This window comes from Hydractinia symbiolongicarpus, chromosome 2, assembly GCF_029227915.1.
Source record: "Hydractinia symbiolongicarpus strain clone_291-10 chromosome 2, HSymV2.1, whole genome shotgun sequence".
Taxonomy (NCBI): domain Eukaryota; kingdom Metazoa; phylum Cnidaria; class Hydrozoa; order Anthoathecata; family Hydractiniidae; genus Hydractinia; species Hydractinia symbiolongicarpus.
Genome location: NC_079876.1, coordinates 28,602,892 through 28,617,729, shown reverse-complemented (window position 1 = coordinate 28,617,729; position 14,838 = coordinate 28,602,892). Strand labels below are relative to the sequence as shown.

Genomic DNA, 14,838 nt, shown 5'->3' with positions numbered 1-14,838 from the left:
ATAAAAAAAGAGTGCATCTAAAATTTTCTCCAATAAACAACCTCTTTTCTTAGTCAGAAGTATATGAATTAATTGAAAACCTCACTAATCACAAAATCTATGCAAAGATTTTTTCACAAAGTATAAAGTATAATGAATGAACAGTATTGTGAATAGTAGATTAGTAATAAAAATAGTTTAAAAGTCAATAATGATAGCATGAAGAAAGATGATAAAAAATTCTTTTGGCAAGGTCATTTTTCATCCCCCTTTTTTGTTTCTTTGTTCCTTGCAGTATTCAACCATTGGTTTCTGATCGTACTATCGATCTCAATACGTTTTCGCTTGTTTCTTTTCCACCACCACATCCTGCAATGAAATCCCTCCAGCATCGGTAAACTTTTTTGTTGCGAAACATTATTACTAGAGTGTTGAAGAAAGAATTGCTGAATATGATCCACAGTGATGTGAAATATACACTGCGTATGTGCACGTTATTTTTGTTGGCATCAAAAACAAAAGCTAAGATACATCTACCAGATAGGTATAGCACGTATGTCGTTGTTTGCGACAACATTATAAAACTAATAATTTTCATAGTGTTCCTTCGCTGAAAAACAACAGTGGCGAGTTTAATTTCCATTATTTTTGTTTGACACCTCACGAAATGTAGTAATCTACCGTTCAATAAAAGGGTTGAAAGACAAAATGCCACACCAGTGGCTAGTAAAATATTATCTATAATGTCGTCCGAGTAGATAGTTTGCGGCATTTTACGGAACAGTACCGAAAAAGTATCGGGCAAAGAAAATAAAAAAGTGAATACTACTGTACCAAGCATTATCAACTTAAAAGTGATCAATCGGTTATGTATAATACTCACATAGCGGTCAATTGCCAAAAATAATGTTAAACTTGTCGAATAAACAGGCGGTATACGTGCTAAAATGTTCAACAGTAAATATCTGAAACATGGATGTGAAGTAACAATAAAACTGAGCATGATGGGTATAGTAACCAAACCAACGCACCCATCTGCCATGCATAGAATTATAAAGATCATGTTAACTTTTCCCGCCGTTTGACGTGTTTTTCGTAAGAGAAAGAGAAGCGTTGTGTTCGCAGTTAATGTTAAAATACTCAAAACAACGTACAATAAAACTTGGAAAAACAGATCAGTGCCAAATGGACGGTTTAAAGCAGCAATTAACTGAGAATTATGAGTAACTGCTGTCATTTTCTTTGTCAACGCTGCTAGTATATCTGTTGGACTCTTTCACTACTTAGTTGAATTGTGACCATGTTGTAACAGGCACCAATAAGAAATCATTTTCACTGCGAATTTCGTAGCAGAACTTGGCCTTTCTTCTTCATTCTTGTTTATTTCTTTGTTTTATTAAAATATTTCAGATCAAGCAAGTATTGTGGGTTTTTTTTGTTTGTTTACAATTAAAATATAAAGTATGTGAAAAGACGTGAAAGTTTAGAATCTGTTTGTCTATTGTAATTACTCAAATGAAGATATCAAACTGACGAGACAAAAAAAATTATGTCTGTTTTATCTTATCTTAATTAAAAAATTGTATACATAGATTAAAAACACTCGATTAACACCAGCGCGAGAAACTGCGTAACTTCTATTAAAAACGTCAGAAATATATACACACTTGGAGTAACGTTAGAATGTGGTATTTGAAGGCCGGTTAACACTCAGCGTATTTGTCGATACAGCGCAAAATTCGTGGCCTCGAATTGCGTGCGTAAGACTGCCCAATTTGCAAGCATAAAACCGCCCAATCTGCGAGCACAAAACCGTCCAATTTGCGAGCACAAAACCGCCCAATTTGTGAGCATAAAACCGCTCAATTTGCGAGCACAAAACCGCTCAATTTGCGAGCACAAAACCGCTCAATTTGCGAGCACAAAACCGCTCTTTTTGCGAGCATAAAACCGCTCATTTTGCGAGCACAAAACCGCTCAATTTGCGAGCACAAAACCGCTTAATTTGCGAGCGTTAAACATCTAGAAAATTAAAGATTGCTGGGAAAAGGAAAGTAGAATAATCTCCAATAGCGCATTCGATTTAGACGAAAAGTCAGATGAGTTTAACTACATCAATAAAAGATTGGAAACCTTCGAACTAGTTAAAAACCTAGTTTAAACAAACGAACGCGCCATTTCTTTTTTGTTCAAGAGCTTCAAACTTGGTAACATTGTTTTATGTGCATACGTGATTACAATAGACAAACAGATTCTAAACTTCAAACTTCAAACTTTGAACTAACTAACTATCCTTCAAAATTTTGCATAGAGACATACAAGCTTTATTGCACGTAAAGCCAGTCGAAGCAACACATTTCGTTGCCCTTTTAAGAAGAACCTGAGAGCATAATCGGTATCAGTACTCTGTTGAAAATTAGAAAGGTATATAGTCAAAAAGACTCGATTTACGTCTTTAGTAACAATGTTTTTGAGACAAATGTTACAGATGAATATTAGATTTTTGACAAAAAGCATGGAGAACGAGGTGGTAAATCAGACACAACTAAAAAAATGTATGCCCTTTTGTGGAGTTAACGAACAAACTTAGAACATACATGTAATGATTGTTTATAACTTTGACGCAGAAAACGCAAGAGCAGTAAAAATCCAGACAGGGCAACTACGACAACGCCAGTACAAAGAAGTGCGGAAAACTAAAAAAAAGAACGTACACGAAAAAACAGGCTACTTTAAAACTGTGATAAGGTTGGACAATCCCTTGCGACAGACACATAAGATTATGGATCACAAAGATTTTCGCCTACTTTTAAAGATTGCATTTACAGTCAATGAGTAAGAAACTGAGTCTGAATGGTTTTAAGAGAGCGACAAAAGTGAGGACGAGTATGAAGTGTTTAAAAAAACGTTAAAACGAGGGGGTGTAAAATATTTGAAGCGCTTGAAACCTGAAACGATTAATTCAGAAAAAGCAGTGACGAAGATTGATAAGTCAAGAGCGCACGGCCTTTGCTTACGTTGCTGCCGCCTACGTTCCTAGCACTAAATCAAGAACGTTGTTGGAAATGAAGGTAAGCCTAAATAATTCTATAAAATAATTACAGCTTATTATTTTGAGCATAGGTCAAATTTCTTGTGAGTCAAAGTATCCCAATTGTTGTCAAAGGGAAGAAAGCATTGATTTAAACTTCAAATACCACTTTCCTGATTATTATAAGAATGGAGGGGGAGGTGAAGCTTGACTAAAATGGTCAAAAAATACTAAGAGGCGCCTGTCACAATGCCTCAGTGTATTTGATTGTTCAATAAGTGAGTCATAATCAAGTGAAGTGTACAAAGACTACACAATTCTGCAAGTGAAGTGATGCTCCCAAAGAGTTGATGAATTATGATTAGGATTATAAAATGTCTTAGGAACCAACCTTTTGGCTTTAATTCCAAGAGTGTCTACTTTTCCTTTATAGACCGCTTTATGTAAAAAAAGAGAGAGATGGAGATGCTAACATACTCAACGAGCTATAAAAGGTAGACTTAGCACAACAATATTTTTTTTTTTTTTTTTTTTTTTTTCGCCAAAAGAAATTTACATACAACTATTTCAAAATTACAGATACAAGTTCTACATACACATAAGTACAGGCATAAATTTCTACATTAGGATATATATATACATATATATATACATAACTGTATCACGTACGTAGAATAAAATGGCAGGAGTAAGTAGAAGACTATGCAGTCTTATCATCTCACACCTGACATAGCCGTCATTAAAAAGAGCGTCAAATAAAAATTGATAATTAAAAACTTAATAAAATATTAAATGTTATGTTAAATAAAAGAAAGCGTTTAATTATCACACGTAGTGTTGTTTCAGAAGAAGACTTGTTCGTTATTACTTCGTAACAGCTGATTTCTTAGTGCAATTTTAAATTGTTTTGTAGATGGAATGCTTTTTATCTCATCGTTTAGAAGCATGCTCCAGAGCTTTGGGCCTCGGTTTGATATTGAAAATTTTGTTACATTAGATATGATTTTTGGCCGAAGGAAATTATTACCTGAAAATCTAGTTGGATATTTATGTTGAACTTTCTTAAATAATGTAATGAATATATTTGGTGCTATTAAATTTTTAATCTTATACATGAAAATAAGGACTTGAAAAATGTTTAGCTGACATACATTAAGAATACCCAGTTCTTTTAGCAGTGGTTTAGAATGGGAACATTTATTCTGTCGTAATATAATCCTACTGGCATGTTTTTGCTGAATGTGCAGTTTTTTTAATTTTGTTATATTAGTGCTACCCCATGCAATGTTTGCATAGTTTAAATAGCAGTGTATAAAGGAAAAATATATGCTTCTTAAGCAGTTCTTATTCAAAGCGAAACTGGCTTTATATAAGATTCCTAAGCTTTTGGAAACTTTGTTTTCCACTAATTTAATGTGTTCTCTCCATGTTAAATTTTCGTCTAGGAGAACTCCAAGAAATTTCATTGAATATTCTCTTCTTATGTTTACATGATCAATAACTAATCCAGGTAACCTAAGAGGTATTTTATCTTTTTTACTAAGTTTGTGAAAAAAGGTATATCTAGTTTTTGAAGTGTTAAGGGATAATTTATTCGCTTTAAACCAATCAGCCAATTTAGCCAATTCTAGGTTAGTGGTTTCAAAAAGTACGTTTATATCTTTATGAGTAAAGAATAAATTTGTATCATCAGCAAATAAAATTGAATTTAAGACACTAGATGCTCTAAATATATCATTGATATAAATAAGAAACAACAGTGGCCCTAAAATATCAACCCATTCTTAAACCTAAATTTTTAGGATAATAGATTTATTCACTAGAACAATTCTTTTTTTCACCTCGAATTAATAGTGATTGTAGTTTAATCTTTGCTATCGTGCTTACGTAATCGCTTTAATCTCTTATGCAGAAATGGAAGAAAGAATTGATTTCTACAAAGAAGAATCATCTTTATTCTTTGTTAATTGCAGTCCTAAGCACATGACCTCTTCAATAGTGATAGTCCAACCTAATTCTTTCTGGGGTAAGGCTGTTGGCCACACCAAGGTGCAACCGCGTATTATTGCTACGTTGGACAGGAAATCTGCTTTAAGTGAAGTCTACGAGCACCAACAAGAGCTTTCACATGATTTAGCTGATTTAATGTGCCACTCAGAATTGACCGCCAAAAGCGCTATTTATTTCCAGAAAGAACAATATGCACCGAGTATTTACTGTGTTACAGATCAGCAGTTGCGGGATAAAATGCAATATTTTATGGGACAATGATTTGAAAATAACAAAGAAACTGCAGGCAAATAATACTTATTTGAAACATATGAAAGTACCGGTGCTAAGTTTCTGTCTAAACAAGTTTTTTCCTTTAAGTTATAAAAGAGATTCAATGTAGGATAAACTTCATAAAATCATATTAGTGCAGGTGTGCATGGGTGAATGTAGCGCATTGTTGTGCACCTCTACTTTAAGCAATAGATGAGAATGATGAAAATTGTAATGAAGTGAAATCAGAGGAAGAACAGTCTGACAATTGCCCTTGCCAAAGGAGGAGAGAGTAGTTTTTACTAAACATGATCGCAATAGTATTCTCCACCACTTCATTTGTTTGATAAGAGCGATGAAAGGACAAAATATTACCTCGAAAGCTTATTAGAGCATTATTCAAAAAGGCAGGCAAGGAAACAGAAAGGGGAGTCAGCAAGGCAGGGGGAGCGAGGCGTGGGAGGCACAAACAAGGGCATAGTACGCAGGGATCAGAAAAGGCATAGAGAGGTTAGGCAAAGGCGAAGTATATGCTTGCCAGGCAAGGGAACTCTGCCCTCTACAACTCAAGATTACCTGTTACCCTCAGTATGGCTATATCATATGCTCATGATCACCTGGTTGTTGTTGGTGCAAAATAATTATGATTTTTCTGGCCCTGTACAGGATTTGAACATAGATCCTTCATTTGCATGGGTGGCATAGCCATTAGACTATCAGGGCATAATTTGATATTAATGGCTTATTAACCGTTTAGCCGGTCTATACGGGAAAATATAGACCGAGGTCATGACGTCATGGACCGAACGCAGTGAGGTCCATGCGAGTGACAGACATTTATTACCCCATTGATTATTTCATAACCATTAATGAAAAAAAGGTTTTAGAGTCCAGGGGTCTTTAACAAAAACAAGCCTTAGATGGAAACCATGTAACTTTCTTTATATTTCGAACGTACACAGACATTCGATCCACAACTCGTTCAAAAATAAACAATACAATACAACTTTTAAAAATGGAATATTTTCAAAACAGTTTTAAAATTCAATTCTTTGTCGTTTCGCTGGTGGAGTGTTCGTATTAAAATTAAATGTACAATTGTTAAAATTTCCTCCGGAAAAAAATGAAGAGAGGGTGGAAGACTGCGTGGAACTGGAAGTATTAAGAGCTGTCGATTGGTTATGTACGTCAAGTTGGTTATTATTTGAGCTCAAGATGTTTGACATTTTGTAACGGTGAGTGGTACTAGCTGATTTGTAATTTCTTAACGAATCAATATTTTTGTGACCACTGTGTTGGGCTACATAAACTTCGGGGACATTTGCATCCAAAAGCTTTCCAATCGATGTTTTTCTAACGGAATGATTTGCCACTTTTCTGCCTGTAAGCCCGTGTTTTTTGGAACTTAAAAATTCTCCAGAAGTTTACAGTAAAGTCTAGTTTAATATGCTTTTTAAGTACGCCAAAAACTTTTATGCATGAATACGATGAATAATAACAACAATAATACACTTACCAAGTTTTTTATCAATGATACAAATCATTACAAAATAATGGGTCCATTCTTTCTTGGTTATCAATACAATTTAGAATACTTGAAACTATTTATTTTCAATGAGGCATTATGTAAGTCCTGTTGGTTTAGGAACTGCTCGTATGCTCCATAATTAGGGGTTGGAAAGAGAGTGCAATTGCAAAAGATTAACTGTTAGGACAAATTTAATGCAATCTCTTGTGATTAAATCTTTACGGCGCGTTTTCCAGTGGTGTGTTAGGTACTTTATTATTGCAGCATGCTTTGCAATTTTAAACATGTGAAAGGTGATGTGAACAGTCCCTTAACAGTTTGATTCAGACGATATTGTCAAATAAGAAGAACTATCCATATAATGATATTCTTTATTCAATACATACATATCCTTACAAAGGTAATACCTCAAATGAATTATTTTTTGTGAGAACTAATTTTAGTCAAGTTAGGAAGTCCTAATTTTGTGGAAGGAAGATATTGGTGCATTTTCTTTTTCTCGATTTAAAATGATTTTATCGGATTTATGCAGAAACATAGAATAAATCTATGTACTTGTTATATACAGTGCTAGGTAAATGAGAAGGAAAGGAATAGTAAAAATTGTTTTATTGTTATTGTCTCATAATAATTCAATAAAATCCAAATCAGAGGAGAGGGTCTAACTGCAAGTAATCAAGATATAGTGCTAGGGAACTTTTGTTGTCATCTTTATGATCAAAATTTTACGGCGCTATTTCTGAGGGTGTTTTTAGGTACTTCATTATTGCCAGCAAATTGCTGCATGCTTATTTGGGTATTTTATGTTTTTTTACAGATATTTGAACGGTCGTTCCCTTGACAATTTGGTTTAGATGGTGCAGTCAAATAATTCAGAAAGCTTTCTATTCACTGGTATTTTTTATTTAACACATACGACTTTCTACAAAATTGATGCAAATTCGTTTTTAATTAACGGTTTTAAGTGGAAAAAATAAAACTGTTGAGGTTAAAATTTACGTACCTATTATATACAGTGCAAGGTAAATCAGAAGAAAAAATGAAATCGTTTTCCAAAATGAAAAATCTAAATTTCGCGAAATTTAAAAAAAATCGCGAAAGAGCAACATATCTTAGGCCTATTTTATACAGTGGCATCAAATTTATTTCAACAGACCTGTACGTATGAAGAAGACGTTTTAATGTAAATAGGCGATCAGCTTCAAAAACATTATACCAGATTTGAAACATACGCGACATTATTGCGACCGTATAAATTAGCCCTAATAAACTAACAAGGTAAATATATTAACTACAATACTGTCAAACTACTAATGAATAATGAATAACTCCAAAAAAATGACCTAAAAATTAAGAATTAGTTCTCAGTGTAAATTTTGTTATAGATTAAGATGAAAATAATGTGTAGAGTTAAGAAACAATCAATTTTGAACATTTTTTTTTTTCATAAGTACTTACTCAAAAAAGCGATGTCGGAAATGAGTGCTATTCATTCATAAAAGGGCGCTTATTAGTTAAAACGGCGTTTAGAGAAGGATTTTTTGAGATTGATTCAGATATTAACACACGTTTCCCAAATTGCATGATTTTAGAATTTTAGAATTTTTATGTTTGGACTTAAAGATTATATTTAGCATCATTAAATTGGTGCATGTATAAATTTTTACCTTAATCCGACATTATGGTCGTGTTAATGTTACGGTCAAAGTCTGACAATTACTACAAGTCAAATTTTCGACTTGTACTATAAGCTTCTGTTTCAAGCAGAGGTCAATTAGTGCGAAATTAAAAAAACTTTCTTTCAGGTTGTTTGTTTGCTGTATGAATCTAAAAATTTCACATTTTATCAAGTTTTAGGTGAGAATTTCAAAAATCATATTCATTTTTTTAACCAATTTGAGAAATCGTTACATTAAAAAAAAACAAATTCGGAAAAGGTGTATTGTGGAAAAAAAAATTACAGAACAGTGACAAGTTTTGCAAATTTTTTTTGTAAACACAAGAATATTTGAGGATAAAAAAGCATGAAAAACAAGCACATACAGCCTCCGGCATTATAATATTTTGGGGCGAAAATATGTAGAGCAAGAAAGACGCATTTTCTAATCGTATTTCTTTAATATACAGAAAACCATTTTCTTAAAAATGCTAGCTAACAAAAAAATTAAATATACGCAAAAAAAAGAAGAAAAGAGGAAGAAAAAGAAGATTAAAATGAAAATGAAAAAATGATAATGAAAAGTGCGGATTATGTGTGTTCTTCCTTCGAAAATCAATGCGGCCATATGTCTGTGTTCAATTTCACTTTTAACCTTGCTTGGTCAGAAGTCTTTAAGCTGGAGAAAAAAGTAAGTCCAGTGATCAACTCAACATCTCTAATTGTAGCCACATGTTTCTTTGTGTATTCAGAAACAGACCAAAGCTAGAGTAGAGAATTTTTATTTTATCCATTACCTTTATACGTCCAAAAAACATTTATAGGTTATGATAAAATTACATTTAAACAAAGTATATAAGAACCCAAGTTTATAACCGTACTCTAAAGTAACCAATCATAACACAGGAAATGTTTGTTGGAAATAATTTTCTCACCCTTTGACTAACCCGTCCCTTATTATCTTAAATAAAAGAAATTTTTATGGAATTGGAAATTGGACGAGACATAAATGTCTATATTCATTGAATGTCTTAAAGCATTAAAAACCATAAGTAACATAAGAATGTTACAAAAAGACTAAAAATATAATATAAAAATAAAAATATAACTTTCTGACAAAAAAAAACGAAAGATATCGAAAACAAGTCACCAAGAGCAAGCACAATTTAAAAAGGATTTAAAAAACGAAGAGCATCGCGAAGTACAGTAGAAGACTTGACGAAAAATTACATTCAAACAGAAAGCACGAGTACTTACAACCAAAATCATCAGATGAATATAAAGAGGTTTTAAACAAGCACAGCGTTAGTAGAGACACAACAACAACAGAACTTACGGAACACATCTTCTCCTCATTGTGTGGCACAATAAACGCTAGTGCATCTATTTCCTTGTTGCAATCGGTTACTGGTTTAGATGCGTTGTTGCATTTGGCGAGAATCTTGAAGTAATGGGTTGGTATAGGAACATCGCCAGTGGTATTGTGAAGCCACCTGAGTATGTGTGGAAACAAATGATAAATATTTTAGTAATTTCAGAGCCAACATAAAAATGATACAAACAATACCTGCCTTGTTAGCTAGCGTTTTGTGTTGAAAGTAAATGGAATTAGGAAACAAGGTCTTGTAAAGCAATTGTTTTACCTACTAATTTTTACAAACACAGTTCAAAGCGTGTTTATTCGCTATAATCTTGCGCATAACATTTTATCCAAGGTAACATGCAAAAATAGTTCGTACATACTTTACGGCTAGATTTGACTAAAAGGGTTAAAACTGTGAATAGCACTTAATTCGACAGTTTTATTACGCTTTTTAAGATTGTGGGGGATTGAAATGCAGGTGGGGGGTCGATTTTTAGGAGTAAGGGTTTATACTAGTGCACACTATAAGATACGGTTAAGCTAGACAAAAAACGGTTGTCTTATTTTCTCCAAGCATAAAGATTTGCACTAGAGACTCTGTTGCACACGTGTTTTAATTGAAGCAGCTAAAAGCTTATTAGCGTAGAAGAAAAGGGGAGCAAAATTCTATTTTATGAGAAACGGGTACTCAAGCGAAATTCACTTTCTATTACAGTTAAACGCGCGCAAAACCCGAACGAATGCGAACAAGCTAACCGACAGAAGTTTATAACTTGTAAATAATATGATTGTTTGTTTGTTGCGTACTAACCTTTTATGGTCCAACCCAGCGTCAGAAAGGCCATCATTATTCATATCAAATATTGAGCCGGATAAGACGTGAATGTTTCCATATTTCTTTGCTAAGTCACGAGTTAGATCTTCAAGATACGACCATGCACCTTAAAAAAAATAAGAGAAATAAATAAAATAGCAGTAACAGAAACAATAACGCCAGGTCCTTCTGTTTCAATGTGAGGTGAATCGAAATGAAAATGGCGATAATAAGGTTATTCAGCTGCATTTTAAATATTTCAGGTCTAAAAGTCATTACTCATAACCGCGGTCATTACCAACTTACTAATAAGATTCTTCGAGTATTTTGAGAACAAACATAGCAAGTTGGTAGACATCTTTATGCTAAATCCAACAATGAGAGTAGCACTACACTATACAATCAAGTAAGCAAGTGACTTACCAAATTTATTAAAGAATTTGTGTTGTGGAGCTATGTTACTTAAAATGAAAGTATCCTGTGCTGCAAATTCGTCAAAATTAAAATCACCTAAATTAGAGGAAAAATGCAAAAAAAAAACTGTCTACCGAATTTCTTTAACACGTTTAAGATTTGCAAGGTTTTTTCTCTCCATATTTTAAGCATTTTCAAGGTTTTTTTCAATAATTAAAGCTTTCAAAGCACATAGACTCAAGTATCAAGATATAGCCAACACTGTAAAAACGAAAATGGCATTACCAAGCATGTGGACTCATGAATAGGCAGAACAACTGAAAATATTTTTTAAATATTTACATTTCCATCTAAAATACATCTGATATCCCGATTTTTCAAGGTTTTTCTTCTGGAAAATGATAAATACTCAATATGTTTAAGGACACCTAGTCTGACTTCAAGATTTTAAAAATCCGCAATACATCTTGAACAGGTTATTGCACTACTATGTTGGATTGTTTATAAATGGAGCAAAAACTCGAGCGTGCAAAACAAGACCAGGAGCCAAAAGGATGACCGTTCTCTGCAAAATTTCCGCACTATGTTTTGAATCAAAAATACATTTCTGTGATCTTTTCGCAACGTTTTAACCCTATTATATCTGAGCTTTTTTGGCCCTGGTAACAGGGGGGGGGGGGTTGGGGGGTTGGGGGAGGGGTTAAAAGTACCCACTGGTCAAAAATCCTGAACCACTTGTGCTTAAGTGATGAAACTTGGCTTAGTTGGAGAATGTCTTAGTACAAACTCAATCCAGGTAAAAAAAAGTAATTTGATGACATCATAGGGATTAGAAATGACGTCACACATGCGAAAAATGGTCATTTTTCCAAATTTTCAGTACGTTTTAATTTCTCGCGTGTTACTAATGGTATGACCTTGCTTCTTGGTAGATTTGTGGAATGAATACCAAAATATGTGTTTCACATGACATCATTGGGAATAAAAAGTGACGTCATTTTGGCAAAAAATTCTTATTTTAACGATAAAGATAAAAAGGCCCGTTCTACCAGAAATGTTGATGCTCATGTCATTAAACTAAGCATATATGTAGAACATGACATTTACAGATAATCGAGGTAAGGAAAACAATATAATGACGTCATTGGGATGCGAAATGACGTCAATTTGCTGGATCGATATTTCCTTCAAATCTGGCCTGCTTTTTGTCTCTAGTAACCATATATCACCTTAGCAACACCTTGGTTACCTCTTAGTAACCAACATACATATAAGCGAGGTTTCCACTATCGCAGATTGCTGGAAACTAAGTTTCTTTTCAGATTCTGTACGGCAATGCTTTGCAGGTGTGACTGCTCATGCGCAGTGAGTTAGTATTTCAGGCGATTCTCGCAAGGGTTCTTCCTTGATCGTCAGTTGGCCTTGGCGTCGCAAACTTTTGCTAACAGTGTTTAATGTTCTTCATATCTTTTATTTTTTCATGTACTATCAAACTTCGAATTTATGACGAAAGTCGTGGAAAACAGACTACGAAGATATATATTGTAAGATGCACGGCATAACAAATGGTCATCTTCACGGTTTTTCTTCTCTAGAAAAAAGGCTATAAAGCTCCCACGTTTGGATCCATGGGCTAGAGAAGTTTTTTTCATCCAGTTGCTGATCATCATGCCGTTCATCATAGTTGTGTGTATTGTTTATGTGCTTTTCCAAGCCAACGAGGCGTGTATTGTATATGTGCTTTGCCAAGCCAACGAGGCGTGTATTGTATATGTGCTTTGCCAAGCCAACGAGGCGTGTATTGTATATGTGCTTTGCCAAGCCAACGAGGCGAGTGTATTGTATATGTGCTGTGCTTTGCCAAGCCAACAAGACGAGAATACTGTATTGTATATGTGCTTTGCCAAGCCAACGAAGCGAGAATACTGTATTGTATATGTGCTTTGCCAAGCCAACGAGGCGAGAATGTATTGTATATGTACTTTGCCAAGCCAACGAGGCGAGAATGTGTATTGTATATGTGCTTTGCCAAGCAGTGTATTGTATATGTGCTTTGCCAAGCCAACGAGGCGATTGTATATGTGCTTTGCCAAGCCAACGAGGCGAGGTGTATTGTATATGTGCTTTGCCAAGCCAACGAGGCGAGAATACCAATATCACCATATTGATTTGCTATTTATTCTTAATCACCCATTGCTGGGAAGAAGTGAAAAGAATAAATAATTATATACCCAATACATCTTATAACTTTCTTACATGAATGTCAACGGCTTCCAAAATTCCAAAAAAATTACCCCCGTCCAAAAAAGCAATACCCCGCAGTAAAGTACAAAATTTTTCCAAAATTTTTTTTTTATCAGAAGCAATAATAAAAGTTAGGAATAGTCACAAAATTTTATCACTTATTAAGACCACATAATAATTGCACCTATACTAATAGTAATAACCCCTGTCCAAGTAAAATACATTGCTTCATGCTAACAGGGAGCAATGCTGCAGGAAACGGTGGGAAAAAATAGATGGGTGATTCACAGTGAAATTTTTTACGTGCTTACGAATAGGATATTCTTAATTCCATACCTTTTAAGTGGATAGATTATCTCCAAAATTACTAATATAATATGAATTTGGGTACAAAAACAAATACCTGAGGGAGCAATATGGCCTCGATCGTAACCTGAACGACTGTACGACTTGCAAAATGAACTCTGTGCGCTGGTAAGTCTGATATCGCGACGAAGACAATTTGTACGTGAAGTGTTTACCAGTAGTTGCTAAAAACAAAATGGCGGAAAATTCAATAAACAGCATTGTAATTGATGTATTGAAATTTATGTATTACAATGGATGCATTTAATGTAAGTTTTTTTAGAAATGCGAAAGCTAGAAAACAGCCGGAAAAACTGTTAAGCAGAGGACAGGCTCTTTAAATTTCAGTAAATCTTTTTTGAATTTAAAAAAGGGTGATATCTTATAAAAACACCTGCTTACAAAACATACTAACTTGCCGAACAGACTGTAAAACAGAGGACAGGATCTGCAAACTTTCAGTAGATCCCACTTAAATTTATAAAGACACTCGCTTACAAAACATACTAACAAGATCCAAACCTCTTTCGTCAGTTTATAACCAACCCAAAGTGGAATGTGCAATTTGGTACTGTATCCAGTGACATAATGCTTTTGTGTGAGAATACATTGCACGTGGTGACCTTCAGGTAACGCCCACGGCAAGTGTAAATTATGAGATCGGGTAACTATATAAAAAGGTGAAATTCAAATTTGAGTTATATTGTAAAACAATTTCAAGCAGTATTACACAAAACTAGCTACTACTAACAATCACGAATTAAGAAATCCGTGAGTAAAACGTTTTCTGCGATTATCAAACGAGAAATACCTCTTAGTACGGTATAAAGCAAAGAGGTTTTTTCCTATTATCCAACCCAAGTGTTTTATAAAAGACCATTAGAAAAGGGTGCGTAATTCCCTTTTTTAAAAGAACAACCAGGATCAGGATTTTTTCTATTATGAATTTAAGAAACAGTGTTAGAAACAGAAACTTCAAAAAGTCAATAGTCTCTATGACAAATGTTAAATAACTTTTACAAAGAGTCAGTTCTTTTACCTTCTCTCTGCGTCAAATTTAAATTTTTTCGGAACAATGTCAGATTCGATGACATATTAAACTATAAAAGGAAGAACACAGAAAAGTGTTAATTAAGCTTATGAGAGCAGGGAGGAGGATCATTAAGGTAATGAGAAAACGGAGGAGGGTGAACAATGGGAT

The 14,838-nt window shown here is 34.0% G+C and overlaps 1 protein-coding gene across 1 annotated transcript in view; it reads left to right on the top strand.

Annotated features, from left to right (window-relative positions):
* Positions 1–13,800, top strand: part of LOC130630524 (uncharacterized) — a 45,038-nt gene extending 31,238 nt beyond the window's left edge. Inside the window, exon 2 of the mRNA XM_057444050.1 lies at positions 12,328–13,800. Within this exon, the coding sequence (XP_057300033.1) occupies positions 12,717–13,271 (555 nt within the window). The 5' untranslated portion in view covers positions 12,328–12,716 and the 3' untranslated portion in view covers positions 13,272–13,800. The remainder of the gene's footprint in view (positions 1–12,327) is intronic.
* Positions 13,801–14,838: the final 1,038 nt, after the last annotated feature.